Genomic DNA, 18,197 nt, shown 5'->3' with positions numbered 1-18,197 from the left:
GGTCAACTGTGCTTCATCCAGCCTGGGAGAAAGCCTCCAGGAACACTGTCCTCAAAGGGGAGGAAATCAGAAAGGAAGCAATAGGGGAAAATAAAGAAAAAAGACTGCAATCACCAAAGACCTTTGCAAGAGGAAAACAATTGGTGAAAAAACAAAAACAAAAAGGAAGCCAACAATATTTTTAAATTTTTGAAGTTCATAAACATAAAATAAAATGAACATATTATATGCACCAATGAACAAAGAAGATTGCACATGAAACCATTTCAAATATGCATAGCTTGATTTTCCTCGATTAAAATTTTAAATGGTACGTTCAAGGTCTTTAGTCCTCCTGACCTTACTTCAGTTGTTGTATTGCATTATTAAACTCTATATCCATGATGGTGATCCTATGGCACACATGCCAAATAGGGCATCCCTGCAGCCACCTGCCAGAAATCATTACTAGAGAGCCAGAGGGACTCAGGACAGAGCTGTTCCCCTCCCCTTCTCCATGTACCTGAGAACAGTTCTCACATCATCTACCCCTCTGCTGAGGAGCCCATTGGGAGGGCAGGGTGTGGCACTCAGTCTCTGTGGATGAGGGTGGGCACAGCATTCCATCTTTAAAAGACTCACCATGGGTCTTGATCAATGACACATTAAACCCAGTGGAATTGTGCCTCAGATATGAGAAGGGGTGGGGGGAAGGGGAGGGAAAGAACATGAGTCTTGTAACCATGGAAAAATATTCTAAATCATCTAATTAAATAAAATTAAAAATAAAATAAAAGGCTCACCACCACTGCTCTATATCTGTTTTGTGCCAGACTACTTTCCAGTATTTCCAGCATTTTGGAGTGCTTAGTAATTATCATAGTTCACCAGAATTACCACAATTACCATAGAGAAGGCATTGGGTTTATTGAACATGTGGTTACTGTTCTCATCTTCCTTAATATTATTAATACAACCATCTCTCCAATTTCTCATGATTTTTACTTTTCTGTAGGACAAAATTATTTGGACAACTACTGTTTTCTAGATAGATTTCCTTCCAATACTGAAAAAGGCTGTGGAAAGACATATGAAAGTATTTTTGATAAAAATGTGAATTAATTTTTTTTAAACCCTTACCTTCCGTCTTAGAATCAATATTGTGTATTGGTTCCAAGGCAGAAGAATGGTAAGGGCTTGGCAATAGGGGTCAAGTGACTTGCCCAGGGTCACACAGCTGGGAAGTGTCTGAGACTAGATTTGAACCTAGGACCTCCTGTCTCTAAATCCACTGAGCTACCCAGTTGCCCCCAAGAATGTGAATTTAGAGTTGGAAAGGACCATAGAAGCCACTGAGTCCAGCCTCTTTATTTTAGAGATAATAAAGTGAGGAAAAATTATTGCTTGTCCAGAGTTATAGAGCTAACCTAAATCTTCCTGATTCCAAACCCAGAGCTCTATTCCTTATGTGTAATGCCTTCATCTATACTGTTCTAAATATCAATTGGAAAAAAGAGAAAAACAACTAAAGTACTTATACATTTTGTCCTATTGACTTTACTATAAGGCTTATGACCCACTGAATAATAATTGTTGAAAAAGCTAGCATTTCCATAGTGACTGGAGAATTGCAAAGCATTTTACAAACAGCATCTTACTAATTGCTCACATTAACACTAAGAGGTAGGTGCTATTATTATCCCACTCTACAAATGGGGAAACTCAGGCAGGAATAGGTTAAGTGTCTTGATCAGGGTTATACTGCTAGTAAGTGCCAGAAATCAGGTCTTGTGGCTCCAAGCATAGCACTTCATCCACTGTGCCATCTAGTTGCTTAAAGAAAGCATTACAGAAATAAATGTGCAATAGTTACCAAAATGTTTATACAAGGACTTTTGAACTGACAAATGGGAAACAAAGTGAGTACCAGCTGAGGAATGTCTGAAGAAGTTACATTAGGAAATATTGAGGAATAATGACAAACATTAGGATTTCAGAGAAAAAGTCAGTATGTTTATAGGACTTTAGGCACCGTATGAAATCTGGGATGTCTAACAAGGTCTCTTACATTGGGAAGTCTGTGCAGCTTCAAGAAGACCTTGCCTCGTTATTTATATTCATTGGTTTTATATCGAGAATGGATTTTCCAATGTACAGTCAAGTCTGAGCTCTAGGTGAAACCTTTGCCACAAATATTGCTTTAGATGCCTTTGTTCCACTATGAATAGTCTATTGTTTTCTGATCTCCCTCTTCCACAGAAGTGCTGGGCTCCTTTGAGGAACATTCATAAGTCATCTCTCCATTTTCAACTAACCATTGTAAAATAAGGGGTGATCTCTGGCCTTCCAACATTTGAGTTCATATAGAGCTTCTTCTCAGAATAATTTTCCCGATGTTGAACAAGTTAAATGCTCCATCTAAGTGTTTATAACCCCTTCCTTAAAGGGATTTCAATCTAGTATGAATTCTCTGATTATTCTAAATTCAATATGAATTCACTGATTATATTCTTATAGTATTTCATCAAGGTTGGTTTTTTTTTAAACCCTTACCTTCTATCTTAGAATCAATACTACATATTGGTTCTAAGGCAGAAGAGTGGTAAGGGCTAGGCAATGGGGGTTAAGTGACTTGCCCAGCTAGGTTGTGTCCAAGGTCAAATTTGAACCTAGGACCTCCTGTCCCTAGGCTTGACTCTCAATCCACTGAGCCACCCAGCTGCCCCCAAGATGGATTCTCTGATGCTAAGCAAGGTTGGAGTTCTGTACAAAAACCTTTCCACACTGTTTACATTAAGAAGGTTTCTCTCCAATGTGGATCCTCTGATGCACAGCAAGACCGGAGAGATATCTGAAAGCTTTTCCACACTGTTTACATTCATAAGGTTTCTCTCCAGTGTGGATTCTCTGATGGGCAGCAAGATTGGAGTTACACTGAAAAGCCTTTCCACAATGATTACATTCATAAGGTCTCTCTCCAGTGTGAATTCTCTGATGTGTAGCAAGGCTGGAACTGCTTTGGAAAGCTTTTCCACATTGATTACATTCATAAGGTTTCTCTCCAGTATGGATTCTCAGATGGACAACAAGATGTGAGTGATATTGAAAAGATTTTCCACATTGATTACATTTATAAGGTTTCTCTCCAGTGTGGATTCTCTGATGAATAGCAAGACTGGAGCTCTTTATGAAAGCCTTTCCACATTGGCTACATTCATAAGGTTTCTCTACAGTGTGGATTCTCTGATGTGCAGCAAGACTGGAGCTGCATCTGAAAGCTTTTCCACACTGATTACATTCATAAGGTCTCTCTCCAGTGTGGATTCTCTGATGTTTTGCAAGACTGGAACTACACTGGAAAGCCTTTCCACATTGATTACATTCATAAGGTTTCTCCCCAGTGTGGATTCTTTGATGTGTTGCAAGACCAGAGCGGAATCTGAAAGCCTTTCCACACTGATTACATTCATAAGGTTTCTCTCCAGTGTGGATTCTCTGATGTATACCAAGATGGGAGCTCTGGGTGAAAGCCTTTCCACACTGATTACATTCATACGGTTTCTCTCCAGTATGGATTCTCTGATGGCAAGCAAGACGGGAGCTACTTTGGAAAGCTTTGCCACATTGATTACATTCATAAGGTTTTTCTCCAGTGTGGATTCTCTGATGGGAAGCAAGACCAGAGCGGAATCTGAAAGCCTTTCCACACTGATTACATTCATAAGGTTTCTCTCCAGTGTGGATTCTCTGATGGGTAACAAGATGTGAGCTCTGTGTGAAAGCTTTGCCACACTGATTACATTCATAAGGCTTCTCTCCAGTGTGGATTCTCTGATGGGAAGTAAGACGGGAGCTGCTTTGGAAAGCTTTTCCACACTGACTACATTTGTAAGGTTTCTCTCCAGTGTGAATTCTCTGGTGGCCAACAAGGAGTGATCTGTAGCAGAAGGCCTTGCCACATTCATTACATTCATAAGGTTTCTCCCCAGTGTGTATTCTCTGATGGCCAATAAGAAGTGATCTGTAGCAGAAAGACTTCCCACATTCATTACATTTATAAGGTTTATCTTCAGCATGAATCTTCTGATGTCTCACAAGATCTGAGTTCCAATGAAAGGTCTTCCCACACTGAGTACAGGCATATATTTTCATTCCAGGAGGAAATTTAGGATGGTAAGGAAGAGTTGAATAATGGTTTACAGTTGCTGCACCTTCATTACACTCACAAGGTTTCTTTTGAGTGCGAAATTTCTGATGTCTAATGATCTTAGAGTCCTGGCTGAAGGTCTTTTTGCCTTCATTACATATGGAAAGCTTTTTTCCAGGAAAACTTTTCTGAGGTCGATTGAGGTCAGAATTCAAGCTGAAGGTCATTTCCCATTGATTATCTTGATATTCTTGTAATTCTGGAGGATTCTCATGGGACTGAATAAGCTCTACCTGTTCAGTAAAGCATTCTCTGTATTTACTGTACTGAGAACAGTCATTCCTTGAGGTAATTTTCTTACAATGATTTAAGGCTGAATATTGTGTCAAGTTTTTTTCCATTTCATTAAACTGACAGGGATTTCTTGGATTTTTATCGGAGTCACAGATTTCTCTCAAAATGAAGTCATAGGGACCATCACTCATAGATGTAGGCTGGCAAGAGTCTTCCATGGAAATGTTCAGGTTTGTAGTGGTCTCATTCATTTCAAAGCTAGTCACTGCAACTGAAGAAACAAACATATACACAAATACACATATAAACATCATCTTTCCATTGATGGAAGAAAGGAAACAGATTTTCATTCTACTTCATCAAAAAAAAAGAGTTTTAAAACTTAGTCAAAATTAATCCTCTCAAAATGTGACTGCCTCACATGGGCAGTATAATTTAATTCATAAAGAACTCCACATAAACATCCCCTGGATCTTCCCAACAGATCTATGATGCAGGCCGGGCAGCATTCTCCTTACACTACACAGCTCAGGCCACGAGCCCAGGGTGACTGAGCGACAGAGTCCAGATCAAACAAAGGAAGAAGAAAGACATTCCTTTCCTTCCTTGCAGCAACCACCGGATCCCCTGGGCAGTCTCTAAGGTCATCATGACCTATATGTCCTAGTTTTGTTGCTCAAGCTATGAGTTTGGAATGGCTGAGTGACCTGACTGAAATTCCTGCAGCTGAGATTAGAATTCAAACTTTGGGACTAGGTGTGTCTTTCCACTGTACTAGGGGCCTTTCCCCATTGTACTTTCTATATTTTCTTTGAATGCCTTTTGTCAAACTTAGCAGAATTCTGTACTAATCAGTTTTGACGCACCATCACATGGTTATTCTTTGTAAATTTCCTATATGCAGGAATAGGTTTGTTCCTTTTAACTGTCATGTAAGAATATTCAGTGTTTTATCTACCTTTTCTTAAGATCTATTAAGATCAATATTTTTCCATGTGCTAATAATATACTAAAATTCTCATTTTTCATTATCCATTAAATCATTAAGCATTAAAATTTCACTGGTGAACTTTTAATCAGTGTTTAGTTTGTGCCTGAGACCACAATATAACCGTCAAACTTTTTTTTCTATTCCCCTGAGGTAAAATAGATTCTATTTCAACCCATCATTTCCTTAGGATAGCCAGTATCCATTTATTTTCTAAATTTTATCTTCATTGATTCCAAATATATGACACATGACTTTGGTGCTCATACAGTGATGACACCAGACTCTGACTTAAGTAAGAAATTCTTTCAGTTTCTCACCCTGACAGCAATTTGTTTCCAAACTGCCAGAAAGGTTTGGAAAACACATGCAAACCTATTTCCAAAGGGTGGTCATAGGTATGCACATATCCTCACCTGCCTCCTATAAAGGGCACCAGAATAGCCGACTCATTCCAAGGTTACCACATAATCTGATTATCCGGGCTGCAGCCATCATATCAATATTACAAATTAGCTCTATTCCAGTGCAGATGGCAGGCTCTTAGAAAAACACGATCCTTATGTGCACACATTACAAACCATCTTGAAACCATCAGAGGCCATCACAAACAATCCACAAAAACAGGCCTTCTATTGCCTCTCATTACAGTGTTAAGGCTACTTTCTGATTTCAATTTGCTTTCTGTTTATGTTACTATTCTTCTAACTAGTGGATTTTCATAGGAAGTGGATGGCAACCCAAGTCAGTTAGTTATTCCATAGAGTTTCTGTGACCGTGTAGCCAGGGGTGCCAGTGGTAGAAGAAAGTTGGGTTCAAAGGGATCTTTTATTATTGTTTTATCCACTTAATATACTACTTGTTGTAAATCTTGAAATCTCTCAGACTTGTGAATGTTAAAAATTTCCCCATCAGGGAATTCTTAATTGGAACAAATTCCCTACTGAGAAACATTCCCCATTTTGATGTGAGAACTCGCCAGGATCAGAAATGGGAGGACCTCTACTCCACCCATACTTAAGACTGCTTTAGGAGAGAAAACTCCTTGCTAAACAATGAAAGTACTTGGACCCATGCTTATAACAAGGCAAGGAGTTCTTTGAGCCAGGCCTGTGTTTTTAGTATTTATACAATGGGATGCTAGGTACCTAAAAGGGTCGGGCAAGTTTTCTCTTGATGAGATTAGTTGACTCAGCTGTGTTTTCTCTGGTTCAGACATACTGAGGAGATTGGTCGACTTAGCAGGAATTCATATGGGCAGTCCTTTGGAAAGCGTCTACTGTGATTGGTAGATGTAAGGACTTAGGGGAGGTGACATGGGAGAAAAACTCCTATATAAGAAAAAGCAGAATCTCTTGAGGAGATATCCTTTTGGAGAAATCCTTTTGGAGGATCTCTGATGAGGATCACTTGGGAAGAATCTCTTGAGAGAGGCTCTGGAGAAGGGAAGCTCTTGGACAATCTCTAAGAAGGTCTTGCTGGAGTTCCTCTGAGGGGACTCTGTCCCTCTGGAGGCTGAGAGAGGCCCTTTGGAACAGTCTCTGGCTGGAAGGCTCTCTGGTGAAGTCATCTGAGATGGAGCTGGCCTGGTGTCACTAGAATCCTTGTTTAGGCAGACCTTGTGGTGAGTGTTAAAAGATTGACTGATTCTCTCTCTTAAGACTCATCTAGGCCATATTGGCTTGAGGCCCTTCATAATTATTCCTTTCCTACTCTTTCTCTCTTTCTCTAATTCCTCATTATATTATTAATTAAAAATCTCTATAAAACCCAGTTGACTTGGGTATTTGAATAATTGGGAATATTTCCCTGGCGACCACCTTATATTTGATTTAAAAACCAAGGCACTGTAGTGAAAGATATTTTCTGTGGTCAAATTTACTCACCCTCTCTTATATCTATCACAATTTATATCTTCCACCATTTTAATCACTACAGTTTAAGACCTCAATCATTTTAAATCTCACATTGTCATTAGCTAGTAGAAAAATGCATCTTTCATACAGCTATTAGCCATTCATTTTGTTGACTGGTTTGGGGGGCTCAAAAAAACCAAAAAAAATGAATTTCCATCTCTCAACAAGAGAACTTGTAAAGTTCTCCTACCATTTTCTTCCTTGTACATGTGTGGGAGCATATTCACTGCATTCTGGTTATTCATCAAAAGAGAACTGGTAAGGACCCCCCGCCCCCAAAGAAGGTTGAAGAGAATTGATCTCTGTCCCCTTGCCAACTCTACCTTGCCCCTGGGAAACAGGGCAAGACATTCTTCTCCACCACTGAGGAAAGAGTCCATCCAAATGCATAAAGGATGGTATTTACTGAAATGAGCATCACTGGCTCTGGAGTTAAACAGTCGGGGTTCCATTAACCTATACCTGATGTTTACCAGAAAGCCATTTGTTGCCCTCAGTTTTCTCATCTAGAAAATGAGGCAGGCTGAGTAGATGACCTCTGAGACTCCTTCTAGCTAGAGATCTACAATATTAAGAGAAAGTCCACAATTTAGTATAATGTGCTGATGACCCTAAAGCTATGTTGTGCACCTATGGCACAGGTGCCAGAGGGGGCTGCTACCTTCCCCCTCCTCAAGCACATCTGAGGACTTTTCTCCCATTACCCTTCCTCTGCCCAGCAGCCTGATGGGAATGCTTCCTTCCTCCTTCCCCTATCTGGGATAGGGGGGTGGGCTCACATGTGGTGTGAGGGTGCAGTTTGGGCACTTGGCCTCTAAAAGGTTCACCATCACCGTCTTAGAGGATCGAGCTTTACATTGGAAGGAAACTGAAAGACCATGGAGTCCAACTATCTCATTTTAAGATAGAGAAACTGAGGCTTGAGAGTTCAGAATCTTGTCCATGATCACATTGTTAAAAAACATCTATAAAGGAATTCTAACTCAGATCTTCCTACCCCCACATCTGGCACTTCCTTCCCTATAACACATAGAAACTTCATGATCACAGCTCTCATACAACTGCTTTCATCTCACTTACCTGGATGAGAGTTCCTTGGGCCTTTTTGCTCCAAAATCCATGGTGTTTCCCCTTCCTGAAAATAGATCATATCTTCTCTGGCCACTGGAAGCCCTAGACATGGGAAATAAGGATAAAGATGGAGGGAAATTGATAATTTGTTTCTCTTTGGGGAAAGGGATGACATGTAAGCAAGGACCACAGGCTGGTTCCAAGGATTCTTCAAGGATGGTTTCCATGGTATTGATTGTTGAGATCTTTGGAGAGGGGATCATGCTGCCAATTGGGAATTAGACAATTCCATCCTCATTCATCTCCTTCAAAGGACTGGTACATTCCACAGCTTCTATCATTTAGAAATGAGTCAGCTGGCAATGCAGTGCTAAGAGCCCTGAGCCTGTTGGGATCAGGAAGGCTTGGTTTCAAATTCATCTGCAGACATTTAATGACTGTGTGCCCTGGAGAAAATTATTTAACTGTCTGCTTCAGTTTGTTCAACTATAAAATAGGGATGATAGTTCTGAATCACAGACATGAGGATAAAATGAGAAAACATGTATGAATTACTTAACATAGTCCCTGACAGAGTAGGGATGAATGCTTATTCCCTTTCCTTTGTTTCCAACTGACTGTGCTGGAATTCAAGGGAAGTATAATGATAAACTTGCTAGCTGAGGCAGGATTAGGGGCAGTAAGCTACCAATTTATGCTTGTTAACAAGACGACGTTTCTAAAGATAAGGGAAGGGCTACCTTGGTAGGAAGGGGTTTCCTTTAATGCCCATCCACAAGGAAAAACTGCATAAGCAGCTTTCAAAGAATAGGCAGACAAAATTCAGGTACAGTTACAGGATAGACTAGCTAACCTCTGAGATTAGCTCCAAGACTGTGAATGGGTAAAATTAGTTTGAGTTTTGACTTGAAGATAAGAGACAATTTCAGGGGCAACAATGGAAAGTCCCAGCTTTCCATCACATAATTAAAAAAACCAGGAGGACTCTGTGCAGAGATTAGCACTTTTTATTTTTTATAATAACTGATGAAGGCTCAAAATCCTGCACAGTACAGAGGGAATGAAGACATTGCTTTGATGGCAGATTCAGTTACCAGAAACAAATGGTCCTTACCCACAGAGAGTAGATTCTGCACATTCTCCAACATGACCTCCTTGTACAGCTCTTTCTGAGAATGGCCCAACAGGCGCCACTCCTCCTCGGTGAAATCCACAGCCACATCCTGGAACGTCACCCGTTCCTAAACCATCAATAGTTCAGATTCAGAGCCGAGACTGCAGAATTCATCTTGTCCAGCCCTCATCGCTGACAAGAGGAAACTAAAGCACACAAGGGATTTGCCCCAAACTTGTCACTTTTAAGTGTCAGAGCCAGCACTGCAGGCCGTAGATATTCAGAGCCCAATGGAATATTGAGAGAAGCATTTTCTATTTGGAATGAGAATAATGTTGGAATAATAAAAATTGGGGAATGCCCCATGGAATTAGGGAGAATATATGTGCTCTGTCAGGGAGGTATGAGAATCTGTGCAAGAGAAAGAGAGAAAGTACTCTGAAATTCCTCCTCATCAGAAGTGTAATAAGTGATATGCAAAAAAAAAATCACCTGGAGAATTTTTGAGAAGCTGGCATGCATGTACTGTATGTTCTGGGGGAAAAAAAAACATTACCAGAGATCACCAGAGAGCAGAAGAGGAATTATCCTGCTAATTCCCTAAAAGGCTAGAATACAGTCTTATCTAGGTGAAGGAACTATTGCTCACAATCTGATCTTAATGCCGGGTATGAGGTTGTTTCCAGTCATGTGAAAGAGGGAGCATGAGGTGACACAGATATGCTGTGTCACAGCCAAAACAGCTCATGGTTTTATGATTGCTTTCACTTGGTAATAATGGCGCCTGTCCCTTAATTTTCACATTTGGTTATCTAGAAATGAGTAAATGAGGGGATTGTATCATTTTATTAACTGGGGCTGGAGACCAAGTTAATCATTCAGAAAGACGTTGACTATGTATTTATGAGGAATGAATCCTCTAAAGATATGTCTAAACGTTAACACACTGAAGATCCAGAGTGAAAATAATGAGTTAAGGGGCAGATCGATGGCCACAAGAGAGTGGCCCCATCAGCAAGTACTTGGATTCTTGGCATTTGTTTGGCCATTGCACTTGGTCTTTGATGACATTCCACTGGTAGGACAATGATGATTCCCTTTTTCATAAGTTCTCTTTATTTGGAGTTCCTCAGCCTTATAATCAAGATGTCCTTCTAGATTTCTATCTCTATTTATTTGTTTCCATGGTTACATGATTCTTGTTCTCTTTTTCCCCCTCCTGGAGTTGAACAGCAATTTCATGGGGTCACACATAGGTTATCACTCAAATCCCATTTCCATATTATTCAACTGAGTACTATCTCTAAGTTCCCTTAAGTTCCAATAATTTTGTTACTTAGGTCTGTTCTTATCATTCTATCAGATATAGATGAAGTTCTCTTTTTTACTTTCTTAGCATTTCGATTTTTTCTTTAAGACATTTGGTTTCTGTTATTTGTGGTTCCTCAGTCATTTCAGTCCTGCCTGACTCTTTCCGATCCTCTTTGGGGTTTTCTTGGCAAAGATACTGGAGTAGTTTGCTCTCTCTTCTCCAGCTCAATCCATAGATAAGGAAACTGAGGCAAATGGGGTTAAATGACTTGCCTGGGCTCATACGGCTGTCTGAGATCATATTTTAACTCGGGGTTTCCTGACTCCAGGCCCAGCACTCTATCCTATGCACCATCTAGCTGCCCTACTTAAGCATCTATTATGGACCATATTTCACCTTTAATTTCCTTCTATTCTTCCTTCCTACTATTATTGCATTTCTGATCAAAGAATTTATCAGGTTTTCCCACTTTTTCAGATTCTTAAGAATTCAAAACCTTTTCCTTTTCTTTAGGGTCTTGTGAGTCAAGATTCTTCATGGTGCAGTATTTATACTCAGTGTGGGCAATCGATGCAGGAAGGCAATCCTTTTACTGATGAGTAATCCCACCAGAAGCTACTCCAAATCTCTTTCTTCCCACCCTCTCACATGCATTCTTTACTACCATGGGGTGAGGCCACAACCTCAAACCTCCATTTAAGGAGAGAGCTCAGCTCATACATCTCCTCGTTTCTCGCCTGGCTCCAATTACCTCCTCCATCTCATACCATGATAACCTCATCTCATGGCCTTGGTCCTCTCCCTCATCCCTGCTCCGGCTGACTGAATTCTCCAGCAGGCCCCGAGCCTGGTGTTTCTCCCCCTACATCCTTTTCAGCTTCCCTTTCTGGGCTGTTTTCCTCATTTAGACTGGAAGCTGCTTGAGGCCAGGCCCTTTCTTTTTCTGTACCTGAATCTTATGACAACCCTGCAAAAGACATCCAAAGCCTAACCGGAAGAAGCCTCTGCTGGATTGCACATTTGTGGATGCTGGTCAGGGCTGGGGATGGCCACACTCACCAGGGCTAAGAACCTTGGGGTCCCAGGGGCCATTCTCTCTGGTTCCAGGCACTGGTCCTCCACAGTCTGAGTTGAGGGGGGAAGAGGATCACAGAGCAGGGAGACTTTGTCTTTGTCTTCTCTTCTGAGGTGGGAAGCTGGCCTAACAGGAATCACGGAGGGTGAGGTCTCAGAGGGGCTCAGGGAGATTCCAAAAGAAGGGACGGGGCAGCAGGGAGGCTCAGACTTGGAAATAAAGTTGGTCCAAACAGGAAGATAACTTCTGCCCTCTGGAGGACCTCAGTGCCCTCCCCCATGCTCCTACAGAGCCCCAGGAGGCAGAAGGAACTTGAGATCCCAGATGGGGTGAGCCTCAGGGACTCCTGTCTCAGAACCAGTGATACTCTGGTTGAGATATCAAAGTCAGGAAGTGGGAGTCAATGGCAACCCTGGAAGGGATGAAGAGCCTGGACAAGGAGCCACACTGCTCCTTGTATACCCAGCAGACACTTACTAAGAGGTCAGATGGGGAAGATGAGGCCTGAAGGGAAGGGCAGCCAGTGGAAACAGGGTGCAGGGAGGGGGGGGTTCTCACTTAGACCTACCTGGGACTTGCATGCGCAGGGATGGTTTCCAGAAGGAAAAGGGATCTTGGCTTCAAGGGAAGAAGGCAGAGAGATCTCAGGTCCAGGAAGGCAGAGAAATCACAGCTCCAAGAGGAGAGGGCAGTAATCTCAGGTCCAAGAATTCATGTGCCCAGCCAGCACACCCTGGAAAACTCCCAAAAGCCCCACCTCCAGCCCCTGTGACCCCCAGGAAGGGCCTTTTACTCCAATCTACCCCAGGGCCAGGACTTGGGGTGATGCCCCCCATCATGTGGAATGGCCATTCTTGCCACCCCCCCCCCTCAAGTTTCCAACCTCTGCTACATTCATTATCTTTCTCAGAGGGATATTCCCATCCTATATCCCAGCCTCCTCAAGCAGGTGCTTCTATCTGCCTTGAAGCCTTAACCCCAGGCTACCCTACTTCAACTGAATTCTCCTCCAACCTGGACACATTTGCCACTTGGGACTCTCTCCATTCTTGACTTGCTGTACCTGAACCCCAAAATGAAGGGGGCCTTTCCTTCTAGCTACACACTTCTGAACCTTATCTTCCAAAAGGGCACAGTGGGGCACTCTGGTGCAAAAACTTACTGGGTTGAAGTATGGGGTTGTAGGGCATGGATTGACACACATCATCCAGGCACAGGAGCAGAGTGGATCAGTCAGCTGAACTGGAGAGGAAAGATAAAGTCCGGGGATGAAGGATGCAGCCTCAATGAGACAGAGAGATAACAAAGATAACTAGAATGGCTAACCAATTTCTTCTCCAGCTCGATTTACAGAAGAAGAAACGGAGGCAAGTGGTTAAGTGAACTGCCCAAAGTCACACAGCTAGAAAGAGTCTGAGGTCAGATTTGAACTCAGGAAGAGGAGTCTTCCTGACTATAACCTCAGCAATCTTTCCATTGAGCCGTCTAGCTGCCCACATAGATATCTATATGGATGGACACATACACACTGACACAGACACAAACACAGATTGTTTCTATATCTTGGATACCAAACCATTTCCAGAGGAATTTGATACAAAGATTCCCATTTGACCTCTTCTCTTTTTATCTTAGATCCATTAAAGTTCTCTTCAAATGCTTTTCAATTTCAAGGTAATCAAAGTCATCCCTTTTATCCCTTTAGCTGTGAGATACAGAATCTGCTTGTCTTCTATTTTTTTTTTACAGTACTGTCTTTAATATTAAGGTGGTAGCTCCATTTTGAATGGACTGGGGAATATGAGTAAGGGGTCAGGCTAAGCCTTATTTGAAAGTCTGTTTTCCAGGTTTCCTTAAGTGTTTTTTAAAAAATCAAATCAGGAAATTGTTTCATAGGAATTTTTTCTATCTTTTTATTAGCCTCGAAGCTTTAGTTCATATTAACCTCACCTGACCCAAACCTATCCTATGAGAATATGAAAATTTAGTAAGAGCCTTAAGCACTCTTTAGGGAAGAAGTCAGGAAGAATCTGGAGTGTCCTGGACTCCTTAGCTACATGTAAATCCTCCTCCCCAATCACAGAATTACTCTGAATGCAATGTTGGTATCTGAATGCAATCAGTCCAGAGTGTCAAACTGATAAGATAATTTTCTTTGTAGATAATTCCGAAATTCACTCAAACTGAACTGATGGTATTTGACTGGCAAAAAGTTTTGTTTCAAATCTGTCTTGTCAAAATATTAAGATTTGTTTTCAATCTGTAATACGGTTCACATGATTTTTATGCTTCTCATTTTTCTTTTCTTGTGATTTTTGGGAAACAAAGTTTGGAAAATTGTAGAAGAAATGCTGTCATCTGAAAATAATTCCTAGAGGCTGATCCTTGGGAAATGAATCCCTCTCTTGATCTAGATAGGGCGACATGAATTAAGCTGTTAGAAAATGTGGTTACACTATTTTAAAACTGTTAGGCATTTAATCAGGTATGTTTTCCTCGAAATGAATAATAATAACTCTGTTTGGGGAAAGTACAAAAGACCTTGCAAAGACTCCTGGGCTGGGAAGCTCTCTGGCGACTTACCAGGTGCCGGGACTCCTCTTGGGCAAGGTCATAGAATCTTAGCCTAGAATAGAAACCGCTGAAAGAAAGCAATGAAGTGGTTCAGGAAAATTAGAAAACTCTCCTGAGATTCAAAATGGGACCTTTTCCTTGGACACAACTGATGCTGCCACTTGGAATGCAGAAAACGTAGACTGGCTCAAAGGCCCTGGACCCTGGCGCTGGCTCTGCTAATTCAATAAGCATTTATGAAGCACTGAGGATATGCCAGGCTCTGCGCTCTGTGCTGGGGGGTCCCGGCCCTCCAGAAGCTTACATTCCAATGGGTTAAGTCAAATCAATAAGTCAATATGCTTTGATTAAGCATTTGGGAGGATCTTGGGATACCTGGAACAGAAAAAGAAACGAGACATTTTGCAAATAAGTACACACATACATACCTATATCTGTACCCAGAAGCAGCAGGCGGAGTGGATAGTGCTGGGTCTGGAGTTCGAATGTGGCCTTAGACACTTCCAGAGCCTGCCTGTTTTCTCTACTCTAAAAGGGTGGCCTAACTTATTGTTAGGCTCTGCTGAGGATATTTGTACAGCGCATGTGCCTGGCACGTAGTAGGTCCCTAATCAATGTCAGTTTCCTACCCACAAAATATGTAAATTGTAGGAAAATGCCGGGGAGGCCCCAGGAAAGCTTCTGGAAGATCAGTGAAAACAGGAAGCAGAGACTAGAGGAGAGAACGCTGTCAAGAATTGGGGAGGAGGGCGGGGGAGCCTGGGAAAATGCAGAGGCAGACGTCTCAAAAGAGGAACAGCAGGGAGGCCATGTCACTGGATCCCCAGGATATGGAGGGGGGAGGGGTGCAGAAGTGGGGGAAGGGATGCCAGGGCAGGAGGTGAAGGGAGCTCTCTGGGTGCAGGGCGACGGGGGAGGTGTTCTCGGGGTGACCCTTGCCCTGCCCTGAACTCCGCTGGGGGCGGGGGCAGGATGGCCCCTGCAAGACCCCACGAGCGGGACAACTTTGCCAATTTCACGTTTCCTTCACGTCCCGGGGGCGCTAACAAGAGTGAATTTTGGGGCTGCGGCCTCCTCCCGTCACACACTCTCGGACATCCCCAGGCCCTCCTCTTCACGCACAAACACGACCACGCACACGTCCATACGCCCGACAAGCCACGTAGGGACCAGCCTTGGGCAACGCAGAAAGGTAGGACTGTGGAGCCGCCCTAGAAGCCTGGATGCGCTTGCGCACTGACTCCCCTTCCCACTCACCCGGCTCCTGCTAGGAAACTGCGCTTGCGCACCGTATTCCCAGCATGCCCTGGGCCTGCCATAGGGGGCGGGGCCAAGACTGCGTGAAGCCAATTGCAGGTATTCTGGGAAATGGAGTCTTCTCGCCTCGGACCCCTTTCCTTAGAATTAGAGCCCTGGTGAGGGGAGGAGCAGCCTGAATTGACCCCCCCCCCCACCCGCCAGGCCCCGGGGCTGTGGTCTTCGCAACCCTCCTCCCCCAATTTTCGCCGCCAGTCCTGGGCCTCTTCCTCTATAGACTGGAAGCTTCTTGAGGGCAGCGTCTGTCCGGTGCATTTGGATCCCCAGCCTACAGGGCAGCCCCTGAAACATAGCAGGCACCTAATAAGTGTCAATTGATGGGTTGATTGCTCGCCCTCTCGATACTCCCCACAGCCTTGACAGCTAGACTCCCGCCTTCTGACAGAGAAGGAAATTGAGGCACAGGGCAGCAGCTGACTCTCCAGGACCCAGCCCCAGCCCCAAGGTCCCCGTCCCACGGCTTCCCCTCCTCCAGGGATCTCTGAACATCCAGCTGCTCCTTCTGCTTTGGCGGGGGGACCCCGGGGGAATCGGGTGACTCGGGGGCTGCCCTCCTCGGCCTGGAACCCCCAAGATCTGGGCTCAAACGTGTCCTCAGACACTGAGGAGGAGCTTGGCCTCCCAGCGGGAGGAGCTTGGCCAAGGCCCTTCCCTACTCTTTACCTCAGTTTCCTCCATTGTGAAATCTGGAGAATAAGAGGGGGGTGGGGTGGGGGGTGCTGTGGGGAAGATGGTCCAGAGTGGATCTGGGAGAAACAGAATCGATTCCTTTGGGTGTCCTGGGGACTCCGGGGACTCTGGGTCCTAAAGCCTGCCGACTCTGCTGGCTGAGGAGAGCCTTTCATTCTTAGAATGTTTGGTGGAATTCACTGGTGAATCCATCTGGCTCTGGGCCTTGTTCTTAGGGAATTCTTTCCTGGTTTGTTCAATTGCTTTTTCTGTGATGGGGTAAAGTATTCTATTTCCTTTTTGGTTCATCTGGACAGTTTATATATATAAATATTTATCCATTTCATTTAAACTGTCAGTTTTATAGACATATAGTTGGGTAAATTAATTCCTTATATATGGTGTGGAATTCTGGGGAGGCTCATTCCCCCACGAAGCACTCTAATGAGCAGACAGGAGACTTGATAAGATGCTGGCAGAGCTCATGTGGCTTTATTAGGGGGTGGGCGTGCAAAAGGAGGCATAGAAAGGGAGTGGGGGAGCACTGTCTGGAGAGATCTCTCAGAAGCAGTGGCCACTGATGCTCAAATTCCCTCAGAACCTCTTCCCATGGGAAGAAGGGGGGGAATCTCAGCCACATTAGAAAAGAATATATTAAAGCTCTATATTTATATATATATATCTATGAAGCTGCTTGGGGAGAGAGATTTTTCTATTCTTCATAAGGAGAGATTGGTATCTCCCTAGTGAAGGGCACATAACTTTCACTAATTTTCTATAGGAAGTTGCCAATCTATGATTACTAATACCAATCAACATATGCTGGGGGATAATGCACCATTTCATCCCATACACTTAAAATTGCTTTAGTATCTTCTTCATTGGTTGTGATTTCACCTTTTTCATTTTTGATATGATAAATTTATTTTTTCATAAAATTAGCTCCTTGTCTCATATATTTATTCAATAGTCTTTTTACTTTCAATTTTATGCATCTCTCCTTTGATTTAAATGATTTATAGTTTGCTGTTTAATTGAGGATTTTCAATTCGTTACTTTTTCTAGTTTTTTAAATTATACACCCAATTTATTTATCTGCTTTTTCTCTATTTTATTGAGATAAGCATTCAGAGATAAAAATTTCCCCCTAAGTAAAGTTTTGGCTACATCCCATAAATTTTGGTATGTTGTCTCTTGTCATCTTTCTTGTTAAAGAAATAATTGATTCTAAGATTTATTCATTGATTAATTCATTCTTTAGGGTAAGATTATTTACTTTCTAATTAATTTTTAGTCTTTCTTCTGCCCTTTGTTGAATTTAATTTCTATTATACTAAAGGCCTTTAAATGAGCAGCTTAGGGAGTATAAAGGATAGAAAGCCAGTCCTGGAAACAGGAGGATCTGAGCTCAACTTAAGCTGCAAGCACTTTTACTAATTGGGTGACCCTAGGCAAGTCACTTCATTCTGTTTCCCTCAGTTCTTCATCTGTAAAATGAGGTGAGGCAGGAAATGGCAAATACTACTCTAGAACAGTGATGGCAAATATTTTAGAGATGGAGTGCCAGACCCTGCTTCCCCCTGAGCCCCAGAGACCAAGTGCTGTGCCTCTCCCCACCACCAAGAGCTGGGTAGGTCCTGCACCCACCCCCTTCCCCTTTACCCCACCCAGGGGAGGGAGGAAGCACTCTCATTGGGCTGCTGGGCAGATGGGCAGGTGAAGTGAGGAAATGTCCTCAGCG

The 18,197-nt window shown here is 42.9% G+C and overlaps 1 protein-coding gene across 2 annotated transcripts; it reads right to left on the bottom strand.

Annotated features, from left to right (window-relative positions):
• Positions 1-1,840: 1,840 nt before the first annotated feature.
• LOC103103580 (zinc finger protein 345-like) lies at positions 1,841-15,857 on the bottom strand. Of its 2 annotated transcripts, XM_007492337.2 has the most exons (8): positions 14,899-15,857; positions 13,059-13,138; positions 12,465-12,514; positions 11,881-12,022; positions 10,002-10,043; positions 9,510-9,636; positions 8,405-8,497; positions 1,841-4,691 (listed from the first exon to the last, which is right to left on the bottom strand). In XM_007492337.2, the coding sequence occupies exons 2-8, from the start codon at positions 13,101-13,103 to the stop codon at positions 2,773-2,775; spliced, it is 2,418 nt and encodes an 805-aa protein (XP_007492399.2). In that variant the 5' UTR covers positions 13,104-13,138; positions 14,899-15,857; the 3' UTR covers positions 1,841-2,772. The 2 variants fall into 2 exon arrangements, with proteins under 2 accessions (XP_007492399.2, XP_056681721.1); XM_056825743.1 differs by lacking the exon at positions 10,002-10,043 and having other exon boundaries at positions 14,899-15,855.
• Positions 15,858-18,197: the final 2,340 nt, after the last annotated feature.

Source organism: Monodelphis domestica, chromosome 4, assembly GCF_027887165.1.
Source record: "Monodelphis domestica isolate mMonDom1 chromosome 4, mMonDom1.pri, whole genome shotgun sequence".
NCBI lineage: Eukaryota > Metazoa > Chordata > Mammalia > Didelphimorphia > Didelphidae > Monodelphis > Monodelphis domestica.
The sequence above is the reverse complement of the archived record's forward strand: the minus strand, read 5'-3'. Positions and strand labels throughout refer to the sequence as shown.